This window comes from Galleria mellonella, unplaced genomic scaffold (genome assembly GCF_026898425.1).
Source record: "Galleria mellonella isolate WM207_F2 unplaced genomic scaffold, CSIRO_AGI_GalMel_v1 utg63, whole genome shotgun sequence".
Classification (NCBI taxonomy): Eukaryota; Metazoa; Arthropoda; class Insecta; order Lepidoptera; family Pyralidae; genus Galleria; species Galleria mellonella.
This window is the reverse complement of record NW_026442130.1, coordinates 8,244,332-8,266,132: the sequence shown is the minus strand read 5'-3', so window position 1 is coordinate 8,266,132 and position 21,801 is coordinate 8,244,332. Positions and strand designations below refer to the sequence as shown.

Below are 21,801 nucleotides of genomic sequence, written 5' to 3'. Positions count from 1 at the left end.
TAATGTTGTTTTAGACTTCGTCCAAAATTAGATTAATTAATTAGAAGAAGAAGAAATAGAACAGTAAAAATAAGAATATAATATCAATTATTATTATAGGGGGTTATTTGCTTCTTGTTTATAAGCAGATTTGTGTACATTATAAAGTAAATATTTTTATAAACAATATGAAAATAAATGTATGATTGGCTGTATAGACTATGTTTTTTGTCGTCTAATTTGGGTGAACTTTAAAACAAAAACAGAATCAAATAAATGTCAAAATTGTCGATACATTGTCAAATTAGCATTGTAAACAGAGTTTTTCAATATTTTCCTAAATTAAAATCCTAGTTTTAAAAATGAGCAGCCGTAATCCTAATACGCTTATGAGTATCCCAGATGAACAATTTGATTATCTATTCAAAATTGTATTGATCGGTGATTGCGGAACAGGAAAAACATGTATCGTGCAACGTTTGAAGTCTGGGAATTTTATTGAAAGTCACGGAAATACGATAGGCGTCGACTTTTCTATGAAAACGCTAATAGTAGATGGGAAGAAGGTCAAGGTTTGTAGCAAAATATTAAGTTTATTACTAATTTTGTCACAGTGTTGTTTCATCTTATCTAATAAAAATATTACTTTTACCTATTTATCTTTAGTTTGGTTACCTTTATTTCAGTTATAGATGGACTTAGATGGATCAGGTCTAGATGGATTAAATTATAAAAGAAACTTATAACTAATAATAAATTATATATTAGAACAAGTCACATTCAAGACTTAGCACTCGCAATAATCCAAATTATTATTTTAAGTACACTTCAATTATTATTTTAATAAATTTATTTATCCTAGTCTCCTGAATTTTTCCAGATATTTGTCATTTAATTTTTTTTTAATGAAAAAATCTGGAGGAATTGGGGCTGGAATATTTTAAAGATATGAAGTATATCTGATATAAAGGCGGTTCATCACTAGGAGAACATGCATACACAACACAATATACCCTGTAAGCGATAGAGTGGGATTCATATACATGATTGTTTAATAAAACATGCTTCATGTTCTAATTAATAAAATGATGATAATACAAATGCTTATGTTACCTACTATTCTGACACCAGATTTATCCTTAAATTAATAAGAATAGGTTTTTTAACAAGTCAAAAAGGATTAATAACTATGTGAGCACATACCCCATAGAGTAACTGCTTATAGTTCTACAACTGATTCCAAGTTGCATAAAATTTATTAAAAAAAAATGTATGTAGATATTAGAATCTGTCAGCAAGAAAGTTTTCAGGTCTGTATGTTCACTTTGTAGATAGCGTAATTCTCTACCTACTCCTACCAAAATTGCACTATCCCAATCTCTTCTACTCCCAATTCTTGATTATGCTGATACTTGTTATCCGAATCTTACGGAATACAAACTTAACAATCTTGAGCGTCTTCAAAACATTTTTATCAGGTTTATTTTTGGTCTTAGAAAATATGATCACATTTCCCAGTTTTACAGTAAGCTCAAGTGGCTTCTTATTCATTTTCGCCGAAATACTCACATTCTTTCACTGCTCCACAATATCCTTTTAACTCTTCTTTCCTTCACTATCTGAAGGAGCGGTTTGATTTTCTACATTCTGTCACTTCCCTTAATCTAAGGTCTTTTGAGGGCCTCCAACTGAAGATGCCAGTACATTTTTCTAGTTTTTATGACAAATCATTTACGGTGCAAGCTGTATGGCTATGGAATAATTTACCAATTTCTCTATGAAATATAGAATGTCTGCCGAGTTTTAAAGGACAAAACTTAAGGATTTTTATTTGAGCAAGTGTCATCATCGTAATTTGCTTGTCTAGTTGTCATGCTTATTTCTTTGCATACATAAAAATTTTATAATTGTTTGTCTTGTGTATATATGTAAGTGGATATATATGTATTTAAGTAGATGTATGTATATTTAATAGATAGTAGATATGTATATTTACATTATTGAATATATTTCATCTCTATATTTATTTAAAACAATAAAATTTTCATCATGCTTCCGATAAAACTGTTTATAACTATTCCTCTCCATCCAAAGGTTGCCTGGAAGAGATCGCTTTTAGTGATAAGACCAGGCATTGTTTTCTCAGTGTGAACATTCCTTCTAAATGTTTGTATCTATAATAAGTTTATTACTGTAATCTTTTGGAGGAAATAATAAAGAGGATCTACCTATTTGTTGTTGGCACATAATGAATAGTTATTTATATTATTACAGAAATCCTTCTACTGCTTTAAAATTTGTTACAATAAATACCTTATCAGTTTCATGTTTTTAAGCCATATTCAGAGGTTTGTTTTCGTCTGTGCAATCCAAGATTGTCATTCTTGAATCCAATAGATAATTATTGTAACAAATGTGGAGAAATTGAAAGTGTTTTTAAAATAATATTATTAACACGTTGAGCGCCACGCGTATTTCTACAGCAATTTCGTTCAGGCCACGCGCGCCGCTTCGAAGCGCTGGTACTGCAGGAGCTGGTGTTTCCTATCGTAGTAGAAGGTAGTTTACGTTTGGAACGTGATTCCTATAAATTTTAAATAATTTTTCTGTAATTCCGTAAATAAGTGTAAAATTTTATAGTTCTCATGTTACACGCTGTCAGCCACCGATGACTGACATGGCGCTCAACGTGTTAAGAATAATGTATTTTGTATTTAATAATATAATTAATTTAGCTGCAGATATGGGATACTGCTGGACAAGAAAGATTTAGGACAATCACTCAGAGTTATTATCGTTCAGCCAATGGAGTAATAGTAGGTAGGTATTATATAGGTATAAACATTAATACAATATACCTAAATAGAATTTCCAATGCTCTTCTTATTTACAATGTCAATGAATTTACAATGTCCCATTCGTATTTCAACCGTGAAGCAGTTGTGTTTGCATGGCTGTGTTTCGGTTTGAAGGGTGGGATATGGCGTGAATTTACTGGGTACAGAGGAATAACACCTGAGTCCTCAGGAATGGCATCGCATGGGGGGTGTCATGGGCGAAACAGTATACTCTGTTATGTCCATGGTGCTGCTCATGTCTATAGGCGACGGTTACCACTTTCCATCAGGTGGACCGTCAGCTTGTTTGCCATTTTAAGTTGTATAAAAAAAAAAAAAAAAAAAAAAAAAATGTATTATATGTAATTTGTAGATACAAATTTAATAACTAAATTTAAACGAAAGATACTTATATATTAAGGGATTAAAAAAAAATACTCTAATTTTATATATAAATAACAATTTCTCATGGCTTTGTCCATATGCATCAGTATATCTTGTATATTAAGTTACAATATAACCTACGTGTGTACCAAATTTTGTTCAAATCTGTTCAACCGTTTAAGTGTAATTAAGGAACAAGTATTGATACATCTTTACAAAATTCTTATGTATAATCTTATATATAATTATATAGTAGAATTGTATATATCCTTGGATGCCCCGATTCTGAACTGATTTTGATGATTATTTTTATTATCTATATTGTTTGCATATTGAATTTTTAACATATTATCATTTTATTAATTTGTTTACGAATTAATTTTTATATTTCAGTATATGACATAACAAAAAGATCAACGTTTCTATCACTTCAAAAATGGATAGAAGAAGTTAGAAGATACACATCATCCAATGTAATAGTTTCGTTGATTGGCAACAAATGTGACTTAACTGAACAAAGAGAGGTGGAACCTGATGAACCGAAATCCTTCTGTCGCTATGTACCTGAGATAATGTTTGTGATGGAAACATCAGCTAAAGATAATACTAATGTTGAAGACACATTCCGTAGTTTGGCTACAGAGCTGAAGGTAATTTAGTCACTTAGATTTTTAGATTTTTTTTTGGGAATTTTTTAAAGTTACAACTGCTACCAGAGGGAGACTACAAAGTCGTTTTTAGGTATACCTCTGCTACAGTCATATTTTTACTGCCTACTTGTTGCAGTTTTGCTTACGTTTCCATATTAAAGTTTAAAGGGACTTACCAGTTCCATAAAAAGTTACCATATCCCAAATGGTACTGAAACTACGGAATATGGTAAGGCATAATATATATATATATATATATATATATATATATATATGTGCGGGGCACCAGTGAAGGATGATAGGTGAGGATGAAGCAGGTCAGTTAGCCCATTGTGACGAATTCAACAAGAATTGTTTACGATGGTTTCCAGGGGGAACCACGTGGAGGTCGACTTAATAAGGTATATTGCTAGCGACGGGGCTGTCAAACTTCATTGCTAACAATCCTTTTCCAATATTAGGTGTACCTAGTTATAAAGTAATAATTTTTCGTGGTAAAAAATGATTGAACAATTATAATGAATATGCTATTTATCAATACAACAATAATAAAATAATATGTAGTAGGATATGTTAATATCTATAAAGACAATTAAGATTTCTTGGCGACATTAAAAATAAAGAATCATTCAGAACCCATTACCAGCAGTTATTGTGTTAGTTGTGTAACAAAAAACAATGGCACGGATATTAAGCAATACCTTGAAAAGTGCATATAACAAAAGATTTAGGTTGCCTAAACTCAATTGCTGTTTTAATGCAGGTTTCATGTTGTGTTAGGCATTTAGAAATATCCATAAAATCATTGAGTGTGTGTGATTGACAAATTTTTCTTCTTTCTGTATTTTTCCCATACCTATTTGGGATCGGCGTGATATGTTTTCATTTCCGTTCATTTGTATCTGCAGTAATCTCACTAGTCACTCCCTTTCTAGTCATGCCCTTTTTTATACAGTCCCTCCATCTCTTTATAGGTCTCCCTCTGCACTTATTCATATTCATGCGTAAAACCTTCCTTACCACATTCTCTTCTTTCCTTCGCATCATATGCCCATACTATGAGAAATAACTACTTCTTAACTTCCCCATTACTGATGTTACTTTCTCTTATATACCCATTCTTTATCTTATCCACTTTTGTCACGCTGCACATCCATATTAACATTCGTATCTCAGTTGTTCATACAATGAGTTGCCTTTTATGTCATTTTTATGGGAATGACGAATGTTAGTACCTATTTCAACGTTTCTACTATAAAAATCTACTCCAATATTAAAATTATCAAAGAAATGCAGTCTGTCAAAATAGTACAATTAATAGCTTGTGCGCTTCATAGTAGAGTATTAATTAATAAAGTATATACTAATAGTGACATGATAAAAAATTGCACATTTTTCACCTACATGTTTTTTTTTTATATGCATGAAAGGGGAAATTTGTTTTGTCTGAGCCACTCAAGCCAAGCCATGACACCTACTTTACCCATGCTACTTTAGATGTTTCTCTATATCTGACTATGAGTTTATTTTCTGTATATTGCATTGTATTGACCATATGATTATGTCTTTACAGAGACAGCATGACAACAGTGAGGGACCACCAATTGAGTCTGACTCTGTAGTATTAGGTGAAAGTCACTCTGTAAGTAGATGTCAACCATGCCGTTCGTCCTAAATGAAGATCCTTTGCCATTCTAGGTAATTTTGTGTAGTCTGTCTTTTTTTAGTTGTACTTTATTGTACACTTTATACAGTGAACAAGTATAAATTGGCTGTGGTGATTTTTGCGTGATTAGCATAAAGGGTGTCACGGTGTATACTGTGACGTCAGTGCTGTTTATTTTTAAGCAGTTATAAGTATCGTCTGTTGACTATCTCTTGTTTACTATTCCAAATTAAACATTTGTTGATACATTTCGATAGACAATTTTCAGTATATAAGTTTTTTTTTTTATATTTTTGGGGTAAAAGAATTGTTCCCCAGGATATATTTCTGTATAAATATTATAAAATAATTATTATATAGACATATAGTGTTAAAATGTGTTCACCACTTCACATCAACTTATACTTGTATTAATATATGTACAAACACTGTATATTGAATTTAGAAAATTATTGAAAATATTTTATTTTTGTGATAAATCTTTTTTTTTTTAATTATTGTATTCTTTGAATGAAATATGTTAAGTATATTTTTTTCGATTATATTCTTAAATATGTAATTTCGAAATGTAATAAGAGGGATGGAGTATATAATTTGATATTAAGAAAAGAAGGTAATAATAACTGCAGGTGCTATGTTTTAAATAATAAACTAAATCTAGCATAATAGCCCTTTGATACCCGATTATTACAGATAATGCCTAGAGGCAGCAATAGGATGTAACTCTCCTAAATATATCAATACGTAATTTTTTTGCCCACTTATAATTATTACTATTTTAATTCTCTTGTCACAACATATTGAAGTGTAAATTATTTTGTTGTAATATTTTTAAACATAAGTATCAACTTTTTATTTAAGTAAGTAATTAATTGTTAAAGAATCTGTTTACAAAATTCTACACGATTATTGGTACTTTTTAGGACAACAAAATTGCACAATTCATTTTATCAAAATTAATAAAGTAGTACCTAGTCAATTTGGACGCTATAATGTATAATTATGATTATATTTAACGTTTATTTAAATTCTTTTTTGGGATTTAAGGAGATGCGACGATATTACGAAAGGTAGTCGTGTCCCGTTAAGCCCAGATTATAAATTTAAATAGTTATGCATAAAAATGCGAAAGTTTCTTTTGCATTCTAACCAAAACTAATTCAAACCTACCTCCTCTAATTAATCACAAGCAATAAATACATCTTACTTTTTCAGTACATTAATATAATAATAGATTTTGAACAATATATTAAAAAAATAATTACAATTAATTATTTATACACTATTTTACTACACAAACCGAATACACATATTAATGTGCTGACTATACTATAAATATAAGTAAAATTGAATAATCAAACGATCAAAGATTGAGAATTTTGTGATAGGTCACAAAATGAGATCTTATTTTCTATGGCTTTAAGTACATATTACGTCGATATATTCTCATTTTTGTTAAGTATAATTTGGTTATGTTTTAGTAATTAGAAAATCAGTTTCGATGTTGTAAATAATTGTATAGTAATTAACTCGTGAACCACCTAATCGAGACTGATATGAGCCATATATATTTAGTATTTGGTGTTATAGGCCAGACTAGAGATTTTTATGGATGTTCAGTGATTATTTACACGGCTAATTTGGAAATATAATTATATAATGAAAAAAATGTATATGTACTTATCTAATATATAATTTTTCTTATAGATTTTATGTTCTCGTGAACAATTATGCACGTTCTGTAGATTTGCGTCATTATTTTGCATACTTCTAAGAGTTATTGAAGCAATTTTAACTTTTTGACCTTAGATTATACAGATAGAGCCTCGAACCCCAAAAATGGGTCAACTTTTTGTCAGGTAATTATCAAATTAGCTGAGCTTTGATCTTACCTCTCGTAATATTTAATAGATAAAATAATTATTTACGCATTAAAAAGATGCAAAAATTATAAGATAAAATAAATATATAAGTTATAAAAGAATCGCTCATAACTATTTATCACGCATAATTGTATGAAGAAGTTGACCCGCTTTTGTCGAAGCATTTGTATGGAGACACTATCTATATAATCTAAGTTTTTGACATTAAACGGAATTGTAGCCGTGACGTCCATTCATAATTTACAAAGTTAATATTAAATTTAAAAATTTTAACATGATATAGTAATTATTTACTAATTTCATTTTTTGCCATTTTATGGCCTAAATTACGAGTCAAGATTTTAAATAATTTAATTTTAAATTGAATCTCTTAAATAAATAACAAAATGGTCTAATAAATTAATCTCGAAATACATGTGATATATTTTTCGCTCTGAAATAAAACCCATCAATTATTTTAAAGTTTATTTTTTACACATTAAATAAATATTATTGTGCTATATCATTAAGATATAATTTTAATTTGTAACTAAACATATTTTTAAATTTGTTTCCATCAAATAAAATATTGTTATAAAACCTATATTTTTTATTTAGAAAAAGTTGACATTATGATTTCTGGAGTCACTAATTATAATATCCAATTGCTTCGTAACATAAATGCCGGAAATCCACCCAAATTTCCCAAGTTCAGTTCCGTAGCCTCCGAAAACTCGGACAACTGCTCCATTGGGTTTGAAAACCTGGACTCTACAATTACCCGAGTCTCCAACTAGGATGAAACCCATAGGATCTACAGCTAATACTTCTGGTTGTCTGAACTGGCCTTTCCTCTGTCCGATAGATCCAAACTCATATATTTTGCTTTTATCCTGCTTGTTGTATACCTTGACCCTGCGGTTTCCGCTGTCGAGTATAATAATTCGATCGCTGGTGACTGCTACATCAGTAGGTGCGTTGAACTCTGTAGATATCACGGTGGTAACCTCCCATGCTACAGTGGGACTGACCTGTTGTTTTGTAGTCACGCCTATTTGGTCGACAAATTGGCCGTCAGGTTGTATTATCTGCAAATAATACATTTACTGATAAGAACCTATTTGAGATAACACACATGCGGCTTGTTGTGATGGATTTAGCAATCTAACAAGAAGGAAGAATATTTTTAAAATTTTGGTAATAAAAATATTAAGTACATAAAAACTTCTGCTACCATTATTATTATTGTTTTAACGATTGTTTCAGTTTGAAGGGTGGGATATGGCAGTAAATTTACATAGTACAGAGGAATAACACCTGAGCCCTCGGGAATGGCAATGTATGGGGTGTATGGGGGGTATCATGGGCGAAACAGTATACTGTTATATCCATGGTACTCCTCATATCTATAGGCGACGTTTACCATTTTCCATCAAGTGGGCCGTCAGCTTATTTGCCATTCTAAGTTCCATAAAAAAATGCCTTTATTGTAGGCAGTTAATATTTTTCATATATTTTAAATCATTTACAATTACAGTAAATCCATTATTTTAAGTAATCTATAAGTTGTATACTAGTTCACGATATGAATGAATAATACCTGCACTCTATCGTTGCCAGTGTCGACCACGTAAATATGCAGATTAGCGTTGTCTGTGGCGATTCCCTCTGGAGATCTGAACAGTCCGTCACGGCTGCCTTTCTGCCCGAGAGACCTCAAGTATTCACCGTCCTTGGAGAACACGTGCACGCAGTGCTTCCATTTGTCTGCACATTAAAAGTTTACATTGCATTTTATGAAAGCATTCCATTAGGTGTCCTTGGACTAAAAAAAAGAACTTTAGGACTTAATGATTCTATTTCAGACATCAATAAAAGATTTAATAAATTGTTTCTGGTAAACCATATTTTCCTTGCCTTTCTCATATTGTTTAGGGTCTGCGCAGTATATCATCTTCCACAAATCCCTGTCAACTGTCATACCTAAGTTCACTCATTATTTATGGATACTCGTATAAATTTCACACGTAATCTTTTCTTCCGTCCTCTTCCTTAACATTGGATGGATGTTAAGGAAGATCTTTCATACTTAATCCCTTTCTTAAAACGTTTAATAAACATTTTAAAATTAAAGTTTATTGACTTTTAAAATTTTCTGTTAGTGAGGAATTAGACCCTTATTATTGCAAGTGGTCAAGCAGCTTGGGGTATTTTTTTTTTAAGTTTCGCAACATGATATACTTTATTCCCCATTTTGCCTTCTAACATCTTTGAGATAAAAAAAAATTGTAGTAATATATCGTATTTTTACTTCCAGGATCCAAACTAACAACAGCTCTGTGCAAAATCCTTTTTTTTTCGTCCTTTGAAATCAATAATTATGTTAATGGTAGTGAATACATTTTGTCACTCTGGTTAATTCCTTTGACGCATCCCTAATTCGAGTCCAGTTTACTCATTCACCAAACACAATATCTTGCAAGACACGGCGAATCGCAACAGACCTGAGACATATATCTCCCCCAAACTTTTCATAAATGCGATTTGTACAGGACACAGCATCTCGTTATACACCAGTCTTGTGACGATCTTGGCTTGTGATCGCTCCACAACTAGAACACTATGGGAGTCCATGTCGCAGATGTATAGGTGCCCGTTCCAGGGGCCTATGCCGATGCCGCATGGTCGTGTTGTCTTGCGCCATACGTAATGGGGTACGAAACTACGGCATCTAAAAATTAGATTAATTTTACCTTAGGTGATACATCTAACATAAAGTTTGTTTCACATTAATGCTATTATTAGCCATTACTCAGTAAAATATATCGCTGCGTGGTTCCAGCATAAAATGGGTAACACTTTCCCGTGGGTGTTATAAGAGGCGACTAAGTGAACTAAATGGTTGCGGAATGGGTAGCAATGTCCGTCATAAAACATCATCAAAACCTAACTACGATTACCAATGTATTTACCTATAATGCATGCTCAAGCTATTGTCATTTTCCAGTGGATTATTTTGCTTAATTCCATTCTGGACAGGGTCATCAGATTCTGCGTCTAACGGCGTCTCGTTGTCTTTTTCTATTCTAAAATTCTCTTTGTCAAACACGAAGTGTTCCGTGTCCCATTTAGATACATCCACGAGTATTTGTAACGCGTTCTGGTGCAAATTCATAAAGGTTGATACCTGAAACCATGCATAGGTATTTTATTTTGTACTCTACAATGTATTTGTTTTAAATCTACTGATAGGGTGACGTAAACATAAATGATATTATTATATATTATCAACAAATAAATAGCTTCGTATCGATTTTTTTATATCAATATATTTCATCAATTTTCACAATCATTCCATTATTGTGATTTAATAAGTTGATAAGAGAAAACAATTTTACGCAGCTAGGTATTTAAATATAGCTTTTATGTCTCGTTTTTCCAAACTGGTATTTTTTATACTTCTTTGTTATCTTTTGTTTATTACCCTTTTGTAGATTTGTATACATATGGTTTCCCACCGTGGGTCGTGTACTCTTGTCACAAACTGCATCGTATCTGCACTCCATGGGTAGGTAATAGTTGTTTTTTTATAGACGATAACAGAATGGTAACCCCGCCTACTACGCTATCAATGTTTGCTAGCGGGATACCAGTAGGTGATGATAGGTGAGGATGAAAGCAGGTCAGTTGGCCTATCGTGACGAATTCACCATGTTTCCAGAAGAGACCGTATGGTTATCGACTTAATAGTGTATATTGTTAGCAATGGGACTGATAGCCCCCGTTACTAACAATAAATCCTTTTCTCCCCCATGGTAGGTATTGGTTAGAAGTATCACGGACTTTGAAGTCGGTAACTTCAAAACTATTAAAATAAGCCGCGCGTGCGATCATAGCATTGATAAAACGAAACAAAGCGTCTGATTGCCGCCCGCGCGATTCCTTTGATTACTTTGAAGGTTCCGACTTTAATATTCGCACTTATAGGCATTAGTCATAGCACATGACTGCTAATTATTGTAAATAGAGTATTTATTTGATGCAATTTAGAATGGCAAACAAGCTAATCGCCCACCTAATGAGAAGTGGTAACCGTCCCCTATAGACATGAGCAGTACCATGGATGTAACAGAGTGTACTGTTTCGCATATGATACCTCCATGCATTGCCATTCCTGAGGACTAAGGTGTTATTCCTCTGTGCGCTGTAAATTCACTGCCATATCCCACTCTTCAAACCGAAACACAACTTCTTCACGGTACAATGGGACAGAGACACCAGAGGTAAACGACTTTTGTACAGTCTCCTTCAGGTAAAAAAGTTTAAAAAGAAAATTTCAGCTGGGGTACAAAGCCAAATAATATACGTAATGGAAGCTCGCAATAATGAGATCCATTCTGACGCGCCAATTTCTAAACCTATTTATGAAATTAAAATTTGAATTCGGTATCATAGCGAAATTTTTATTTTGAAAACCAATATGAACTAAATATTTAACAGATTTAAGTCAAAGTTATCATAAATTTAGTTTATGAAAACAGTAATTGCATGAAATTATCAAATTTAAATTAATATCTAATGATCTAAAGATAGTTAAATAGCGCCCCAGAATCGACTCAATTGCCCCTTAATTTCTTAGTGTAGATATTTACCATCAATTGAATTTGGACAGTTACACAGTTTTCATTACAATTTAAAATGTAAAGTATCTATTTATAATCAAATATATCTTATTTTATTGTTGTATTATTATTTTGCTTACTACAGTTTTGTTGCAGCAAAATTATTTTGAGGTAAGATATCATGTACCATATTGTAAAAAAATAGGATAAACAAATGTTCAACGTACCCTTTTCATATCATTTCCAATTTCTTTAGATGCCATAACTTGTGTCGCTACTGTTTTGGCGTCTTCCAGAGATGTATTTAGAGCTAACGCAGAGAGATCTCCTGATTTTTGTAGTTCTGAAACTTCTTTCAACAATTTTCTTTTTGATTCGATTATAGCATTTATCTTTTCGCTGGCCGTTGTTTCGATTTGTGTCATTAGATGTTCACAACGATCCTGTAATGTTAACATATTACTCTAATTTTATTTTCCAATTTAAATGGCGTATGTTTTACTTACTTGAATTAACGCCATCATTTAGATAAACTATCATAATTTACCTTAATTATTCGATATTATTTCGATGTTTCGACAAGGTTACGTCTACATGGATGGGTAGAAGAAAATACTCTTGTCTTGGAAGCGGAGACATGACAGCACTACATCAGTGTACTTATAGGTCGAAAGTTAATTATCCATTGCTGAACATAAACCTTCTCCATAATTGGAAAGGTTTTGCCAGCAGTTGCCATTGCTTGGCAGGCAGGTTGGCAACCGCAATTAGGCTTTTGGTGATGTTTTAAGAGAGACGCTGCTGCCCATCCCTCGACCATAAGTTCCTTTAATCGCCTCTTACAAATACCCACGAGAAAAGAAGGGGTCACCTATTCTATGCATGGACCTACACGGCGTATAAGTCTCAATAAATATACATAATTATTGCTACAAAAATGATAGCAGAAAAACACCGAATACAAGCTTTTTATGGGGGACCTCCATCAAAAATAAAATAAAAATGATCGAAAATTGACACAAACATAATTATATAATGATACAATATGGTTTATTTAAATGAAATATTTAAAACATACCTTAAAGTGTTCGATTTTATGTCGAAGTCGGTTTGAGGCGGAGTCGAGTTGTTTTAGAATGGATCCTACTTGTGTTTGCATGTCGTCTAAGTGGTTTGACCAGCACACGTGACAGAAGTTCTGCACAATATAAGAAATATTAATTTTATAGCGATATTATATTGAAAATAGATATTATTATATCTTTTTTTAGAAGCTATTTATCTAAATTGTAATTTTACATTTTTGTAACAAAAATATAATTTTATGAAGTGGACTAGAAAAGAAATAAAAAAAAAAAACTTAATATTAAAATATTTATACGATTTCTTTCTCTTAAGGATTTTTTTTAAATAAAAGAGGAAACTGCATCAATATATTAAATATGTCTTCCACGCTTTTATCTATAATGTTCAGAGCCTGAGCAAGCACATCTTACATTAAGATTTAAAATAAAAATTGAAAGTTTATAAAAAAGATTGTTAAAAAATCAGATGAATTAAGAATTGCCTTCACTTAGAAGTCGCTTAAAAACTAATAATGTCTGATTAAGCGATGACACCTCTTAAATTTTTCTCTGCGTGAACTATTTCTTTTGTATAATTTCTGTTTCAGCTAATTTTTATAAATTTAGCATAAGAGAACAATAATAATTGATTAATTATTTATTGACCACATTTAAGAAATAACATATGGTAAAAAAAAGAATATGTAAGTGAAAAATTATATTAAACTTACCATCTTACAATGCTGGCAATTAATTGTATCACTGTTATCACACATTGTCTGGCAGTGGGAGCATCTAACACCGGCCGCAAATAAATCTACGCTTTGGTAAGTAGCAGTACTAAATGCTGGAGTCTGAGGTGGTGTTTCGGATTTCTGTGAGGTTTTCGATTTGAGACCAACTAATTGTAGTAAAGAATCGATGTATAGATTGGACGGTAGCTCCTGGACGAAATTCGGACCAGTTATTTGAATCTTGGTTCTGCATACTGGACATTCAATAGTTGTGGCGTCTGAAAAATTTTGAATAGAAGATGTTCAAAAGTATTGCTTAATGATTGTCTTTACTATGACGTGTTTTATTTATCCTATAAACTAGAATCCTTCAAACGTAGAAAGAAAAACACTTATTGCGACCAACCTTTGAGAGAAGAACATTCTCTTTTTAGTTGATGGCATGCATGGACCATATTGTTTCTATGTGCTCAGGATGGTGTAATGATAAACGGTGTATGCGAATCGCTATATTATAATACTGAAAATAATAATTGTTGTTGGGACTATACGATCCCTTAGCTATTCTTTTGGACGGTCTTAGATTCATATAACATATTTTGTGTTGTCTACGTCGATTGTGAATTCTATACCAAATATGTATATAAATAGATTACAGTTAATAATATCATGTATTAAGCTATTAGTGACGCGCTTTTCAATGTCAGTAAAAGATTTAAAATATCTTTAAGATATTGAGAATAATCGAGCGAGATTACTTATCGTAAATCCTACATCGTATTTATAGAGAAATAAATAAACCATTTGATTTATTTGTTCCTCTATAAACACTGGTGTTTTAACGATTATTATACAGAGGACTTGGCCTATTAAAAAGGCGCATCATTTATTGTTAGCAATGTATTTGCGCATAACTGAAAGCTCCTGTCGTATCCTGTGCTTCATCATCATAGCATTAACTGTCCACTGCTGAACATAAGCTTCCTCGTAATGAGAAGTGGAGGGGGTGGGGGTCGCCAGTAGTTGTCACGTTTGGCATGTTGTGGTTGGAATTTGGGAGGAGCACAAGATAAGTGTGGCACTTAGCAGAAGAATGTAAGATGGGAAATTACATAATTGTGTACCTACAACTAATCAACATAACGACAAAACATATATTATGATTGGCCACACCAGTTGCCACTAGTAACCGTCGCCTATAAACATGAACCAGCACCTGAACATAATTCAATACATTGACGGCTACTCTTCTATTCGATTTTTTAATATGTGATTATGGAATAGTAACCCCGCCTGCGCTATCGGTATATATACTGGCGGGATACCAGTAGTAGATGATAGTTGAGGATAAAACAGTTGCTTCATAGTGACGAATTTTTAAAGAATTAACCAAGATGGTATCCAAGAGAAACTGCGAGGGGTTTGACTTAATAGGGTTTATTGCCAAAAATGGGGCAATTAGATCACCATTACCAACAATCTTTCCCCCCTCCTAATTCTTTAGACGTTATGAATTCCGAAGGGATTATATAGATATTACTCCGTATACAGATATTTCATTGCATTTTTTATTGGTATAAATATATTATTGTAATACATACCAGCAATATAGATACCGAGACAGGCCATACATAATGTGTGTTGGCAGGGTAGCATCTTTGCATTATGGAGTGTCTCCAGACATAGAGGGCATTGTACCAAGTCTTTAATCCCCCCGTAGGAGACGGGCCTGTAAAAATAAAAATATATTTATATAATTAAATACACTAGAATAAATAACAGGCTAGCTATTCAATACAGAGCAGTTTTGTACGGTGGATGAACGATTATTAACTTTTTGCACGGTACTTAGATTTCAGAAAAAAACTTTTTTTTTTATACAACTTAGAATAGCAAACAAGCTAACGACCCACCTGATGGAAAGTGGTAACCGTCGCCTATAGACATGAGCAGTACCATAGACATAACAGAGTATACTGTTTTGCCCATGATATCCCCCATGCATTGCCATTCCTGAGGATTTAGGTGTTATTCCTTTGTACCCTGTAAATTCATGCCATATCCCACCCTTCAAACCGAAATACAGCCATGTCGTATAGGGAGGTCAAGGATATGGCCTGGGATAGAGCTGGCTGGAAGAAGATGCATGAATAAGTTGCACCGACAAGAGGAAACTCTTAAATGAAAAGAGACCAAGATAAAACATACACCAGTTTTTAAATTAGACCTTTACAAATTTTGGGCATATAAAATAAATCTTTTACAAAAACTAGAAGGTATAGCAACAGTTATTAGGTATCTACTACATTTTTGTTTGAAGTTCTGCAAGTTGATAATAAAATTTATAACACTCGGATAAAAAGAGCTACTTTTAAAAACTTGTAAAAACAAATGCGATAAGAACCTGTCGGAGAGGTATTTTTTATATTAACACGAGTTAGTATTTTAGATTTTGTCTGATTTATTACAGTTTATTTATTAAACGTCAGAACCGAATTAACTTTAAAAACCAGTTTTCAGTTACACATTATAGATGGGTCAGATGTTACAGACAAGTCAATATCTCGGACAGGCTCTGTAATTCAAAATACTGATTGTTACCACTGGCTACGCCCATAATGGCGCGGCCTGAACTTCAGAACTCCAGTCATAATTGTAGAGATTTTTTTTTTTTATTGTACAAGTAAACAAATTGTGAAAATTACTGAATGGACTTAAATAAATTAAGGTACAGCTATGGGTAGATTACTCAGGTACATAAAACATATCATCATTATCACATCATATCAGCCATTACCTGTCCACAACTGAACATAGGGCTCTCCTATAAAATATGTACCTGATATATCTAGGTCAATTTTTTGTTATTGCGTAAGAATTTAATTACAGTCATTAAAATATATAGTACTCTATAGAACAAAGTAACATCCAATATTTTTTTTTTTTTATGATTTATGCTTAATAAACAAACAAATTTCTTATCGCACTATCTTCTAAAGATAAGGCTTTATGCTATATCACCTTATATGTTACTAAAATGAAATTTTCACTGCATCCTGATGACTATCAAGTATCAACCCAACCAATTACACTGATTACTTTCTTATTACATATTTACCAATACATAGAATTAGATGTTTATTCATTTTAATCTAAGCGATTAGTCTAATCCGATTTATTAATAATTACAGAGAATAGGTATAATCTTTTATTGCAGATATTAGTATTAAAATTAAGGTAATAGAATGTGAGAATGATTTAAGATTTTGTTTCGAAAAAATAGCTACTCGTGGTTTGTTCGGAACCACATTAATATGGGACCAATACGGGAGTAAATTCTAGCGATTATACAAAAATACTTATCAATTTTAAAGTCACTTAAAAATAAAACCTATATAAATTATAAGTATTAAAATAAATATGTTTGAACTTTTACTTGAAAAAATTTTCGGTACATTAATTTTTACCGCCAAATTTGTCCCCGTAACCGGGATATGTTGATTGACCCAGACAAAAATTAGCCCATGTCCTTCTCAAAGCAGTTATACTACGCGTCTACCAAATTTCAGGAAGATTGAAGAAGAGCAAAGAGTCAAAACAAATTTGTTATACTGGTAAGTATATTCCCGGAGATGGTGTAGTAGATTAAAATAACTCATATGACAGTCTCAAAACATTAACAATTGTGCAATGCAGAAATTTCATTTTTTTTAATCCTATATTGAAAGTGCTGAAAGAAAAACTCTTAGTTCTTTGTCTGATCCTCTAATCGACAAAGAAGAAAAGTCAGACAGATTCCAGAATAAATAGAAGCCGAAAGAGATATAGAAGTGGACAGGCCATATTGCAAGGATAAATCACGCAAGCTATTCAAGAAGAATTTTGGAGTAAAGGTCCTACACTAATACCCACAATATAGTTGGAGTACAAAAAAAGAAAATATTTGTCAATAAACAGGCACGAAGTAAGTGGCAGAATAAGGACAGGCATGAAAAGATATATATATAATATAATATAAGCGATCTTATATATATATGTGTATATATATATATATATATATTTATATATATATATTTATATATATATATATATATATATTAGTTGACATTAGTAGTAGTAGTAGTTATACATTAGATGACGTTTGCATCATATTTCACTGACCCAAAAAAAAAAATAGAGCAAAAAATAAAAAGGAATAGCCAGACATTTTTTTCATTTTACTAATAGCTAATTAAGGATGATAATAAATAAAATTTAGTTTAGTATTACTAATAGGGTAGGATATGCTACTCGTATTTATCTGTCTAAACTACAATTAGCTGGAATAGAGTAATATTAGAATATATATTTCATTCATATAGAAAATTAAGAATAAATATAATAGTCACCTCTGGACAGGATAGGTAGAGAGTTAAGAGTGTTTTTAACGCAGATCTGGTACTGATGGGTTCAGTTACATAAAATTTTGCATATGCATTTCATATAATGTTAGTCCCCAATGCCGTCTGTGCCCGGCATAATACCGGCCAACCCTTAATTTTCCATGGGTATCATAAGAGACAACTAAGGGAACTTAATATTCGAGGGATGTGCAGCAGGGTCCCTCTTAAAACATCGCCAAAGCAACTGCAGTTGCCAAGCCGCCTGCCAAGCGTGCCAACTACTGGCAGAACCCTACTCATGGGGGAGGCCTTCGTTTAACAGTGGATAGTTAACGGCTGAAATAACAAAAGTTCCCAATATTTCTATGGGAACTGGAGTAACAGATTTGATTTATAGATGTCTCTCTCACCTGCTTGCCCTTAAATCTGATGATCTTGCACCTCTGTATCCCAAATTAGGTGCTGGATTTCGAAACTGTACTTGTGGCGTACTATCTATTGGTGTAGTTGAGATCTTACTTGCACTATCATCCACAGATTTTTGGTTGTTCCAAATTTTTAAATTAAAGAACGAACTTTTTCTCTTAACCTTTTCTGCCATTTTTTTATGATTATAATTATATTAATATCCGTTGTATATTGTCGCTAATGAAATACTGACTAACAATGATTAATTACATTATCGCGTTGAATTTACTGGTATTATATCTAATCGTATTTATCTAAGTAACTTGACGTATATAGTGTTATCTTTGCCATTATTTTAATCTAAATACAAAATGTCGATAAACTTCCTTTTAACATATTGTATGCAATGGGTAATTGATGAATCAAATCACTTATCATAAATTAATTACTTAGTTCATCATGCAATCTCTAATATACAATAGCCTTGTTTCTCACAACACAGGGTATCCTAGATTGAGGATCAGGCGATTGGTGTTATTGTGTGAGACTTTAAATAAAATAATAGATAGCTCTTCCTAGCTTGATCTCTACAGCTCTAATAGCTTCAAAATAGCAGCAAACTCCAGTATCTTTTAGAAACTCACGATCGTAACCTTCGTTCCAGTAAATACTCTCCAACTATCTATTCCCTCTTACCGTCCTGGTTTCGCTTCAAATTCTTTTCTCTTACATTCTTCACGACTCTGGAACGCGCTTCCTGATGCCATGAAGAGACTACCGACTAAACCGTCTTTTTAAAAAAACGGTCATGCTTACTTTTTACTTTACTCGTATACGAACAGTAAATACTTAATATTATTCTCAATTTCGTGTATAATATAGTACATGCTATATATGTATAAGAATATTTGTTATTTATATATTATTCGTTTATATATCAATAATTACTAGTACCGTATTCGAGTATTCTGACACTTCCCTATGGTTGACTGGGAGAGAATTCTTTTAGCATTAAGTCCGCCATGTACACATATATGTACTAATGAATAAATAAATATTCTCACTATATTGTCTTTATTACATTTATTTGTAGGTTATTAGTATATTTAGTTGTTTGTTTGTATGTCTTTCGCTTCCACTGACCACTACCAACCGTCACACATGGACTCACATCTCTTTTTTGTGCGTTATCTTTCACAAAATCCCTTCAAATATTCTTTGATTGTTTCCTTCCTTTCATCATCATTATCATGATCATATCAGCCTTTAACTATCCACTAATGAACATAAGCCTCCCCGTTGGGGGGTTTTGCCAGTAGTTGCCACGCTTGTCAGGCAGATTGGCAATCGCAGTTAGGCTTTAGAGGTGCTTTAAGAGGGACGCTGCTGCTTATCCCTCGCCCTCCCTTAGTCGAAACTTACGATACCCACGGAAAAGGAGCCTTCCTTTACTCCCAAATAAAGAAGAAGAATAAGAAATAATATTTAGATCATGGGAATTTAATTTATGACCTGATTATATCTGTTTGGTACATGGAACGTTATGGATCCAGGAGATGATATGCACGAGACTATGTATTATATAATAATAACGCACCAAATATTGTTATTAATATTTTGTCATATAAGTAGATATTCGCATATTATTGAATTATAAATAACACTGAGAAATCGATAAAAAAGATTAAAATTTTGTCTGATTTATAAAACATGTTAAGGTTTTCGATACAATAATTATTTATATTCGTATAGTTCGAGAAAGTTATCAAAGGATAAGTGGGCTTCGAGGTTGCCATATTTTAGGGGCTGTCGGTGTAACGGTAAAAACAGGTGAAGAAAAATGCAGTCCTCGTACATGATGCGCCTCGCCAAATTTGCTCATATCATTTTCAAGAAATTGTAAAATTGATTTACGTCGATTAAAATATCTTTGAATAATTTCAATACTTATTATATTCATGGTTTTCTAATTAATCTTTATAAATTAAGAATCTTTTTATCTCGTTACGGTAAATAGGCACTATACACAATCTAAATTAATTGGTAAATACTGACAAATGAATAATGATTCATCAGAAATAAACAGAAATTGTAGAAATATAAAATGTAAAAAAACTTACACATTAGTCTCTATACTTTACACATGGATTCTTGTGTTCTACTACTATTATAAATGCGAGTTTATAAGGATAGGTGGATAAATGTTTGTTACTCCGCGTAAAAACTACTAAATGGATTTGAATGAAATGGATAGATTATACTCTAAGTTAAAATATAAGATATTTTATTGAACAATTCACGTGGCTGAAGCCACGGGATAGAGCTGGTAATATATAAGGGTCGAGGTAAAAAACATCTTCAAAAATCTATTCTATTTTTAATGTAGTATAGGATTTCATTAAATTTTCAATTTAGAAACTAGAAATTCAATAGAAGATGAAAATATAAAGAAAAACAATAAAAAGTGATATGCTGGTAGATATCTTTATTAGTATTGATGGATTTGTCAAGATAGATTTGTATGGCAATAGCAAGTTCTTCTTATTATTGATTAAATATATCGTTCATACAAGTAGAGCCACAATGTCAATAGGTTTTTCATATCACCTACTTGGCACTCAAGTTGGCAGTCCATCAGATAGAATCACTGTCTATGGACATGAATGAAATAAAAAAGATCATATTTTTCAGAGAGGATCTTGCTTAAAATCCAACAAATAATAGTGGCTACTATTATTTGTTGGATCTTGATATATATATATATATATATATATATATATATATATATATATATATATATGTAATTAGAAGACTAGCTGAGGGAGTGATATATTTTATTGTCTTGTTGACAAATTTCAGTTGATTTTCCATGCATTATTCATTCATATTTAGAGATTCGTCTGAGTTCATATCCAAATGTTTAGTGCTACTGACCACGTAAAATTAGTATTACATTTATCGTTCGGGCTAACCAACTTACTATGTCCTTCCTCAAGCTAAACGTTTCGTGCATGCCCTGCATATAATGTGCCAAACGTGACGATTGGGTCGCTGACGCGTCAGTTGGTGACAAACAAACTCACTTTCACATTTAAAATAAATTATTATAGGACTAGTTAGGACGTCAATCGTCTGATTTTGTTGCACATATAATTTAAACTGCATACATAATAAAATTATAATCTGTTTCAATTGAATTTAATAAAAATGTAA

The 21,801-nt window shown here is 32.0% G+C and overlaps 2 protein-coding genes across 2 annotated transcripts; one reads left to right on the top strand and one right to left on the bottom strand.

Annotated features, from left to right (window-relative positions):
• Window positions 1–109: 109 nt before the first annotated feature.
• On the top strand, window positions 110–8,014 carry LOC113521738 (ras-related protein Rab-43). The gene is made up of 4 exons (XM_026907386.3): window positions 110–551; window positions 2,715–2,799; window positions 3,594–3,850; window positions 5,424–8,014. The coding sequence occupies exons 1-4, from the start codon at window positions 342–344 to the stop codon at window positions 5,523–5,525; spliced, it is 654 nt and encodes a 217-aa protein (XP_026763187.1). The 5' UTR covers window positions 110–341; the 3' UTR covers window positions 5,526–8,014.
• On the bottom strand, window positions 7,852–18,853 carry LOC113521566 (RING finger protein nhl-1-like). The gene is made up of 9 exons (XM_026907128.3): window positions 18,591–18,853; window positions 15,400–15,527; window positions 13,796–14,076; window positions 13,079–13,198; window positions 12,228–12,443; window positions 10,351–10,565; window positions 9,883–10,109; window positions 8,979–9,145; window positions 7,852–8,466 (listed from the first exon to the last, which is right to left on the bottom strand). The coding sequence occupies exons 1-9, from the start codon at window positions 18,779–18,781 to the stop codon at window positions 7,993–7,995; spliced, it is 2,019 nt and encodes a 672-aa protein (XP_026762929.2). The 5' UTR covers window positions 18,782–18,853; the 3' UTR covers window positions 7,852–7,992.
• Window positions 18,854–21,801: the final 2,948 nt, after the last annotated feature.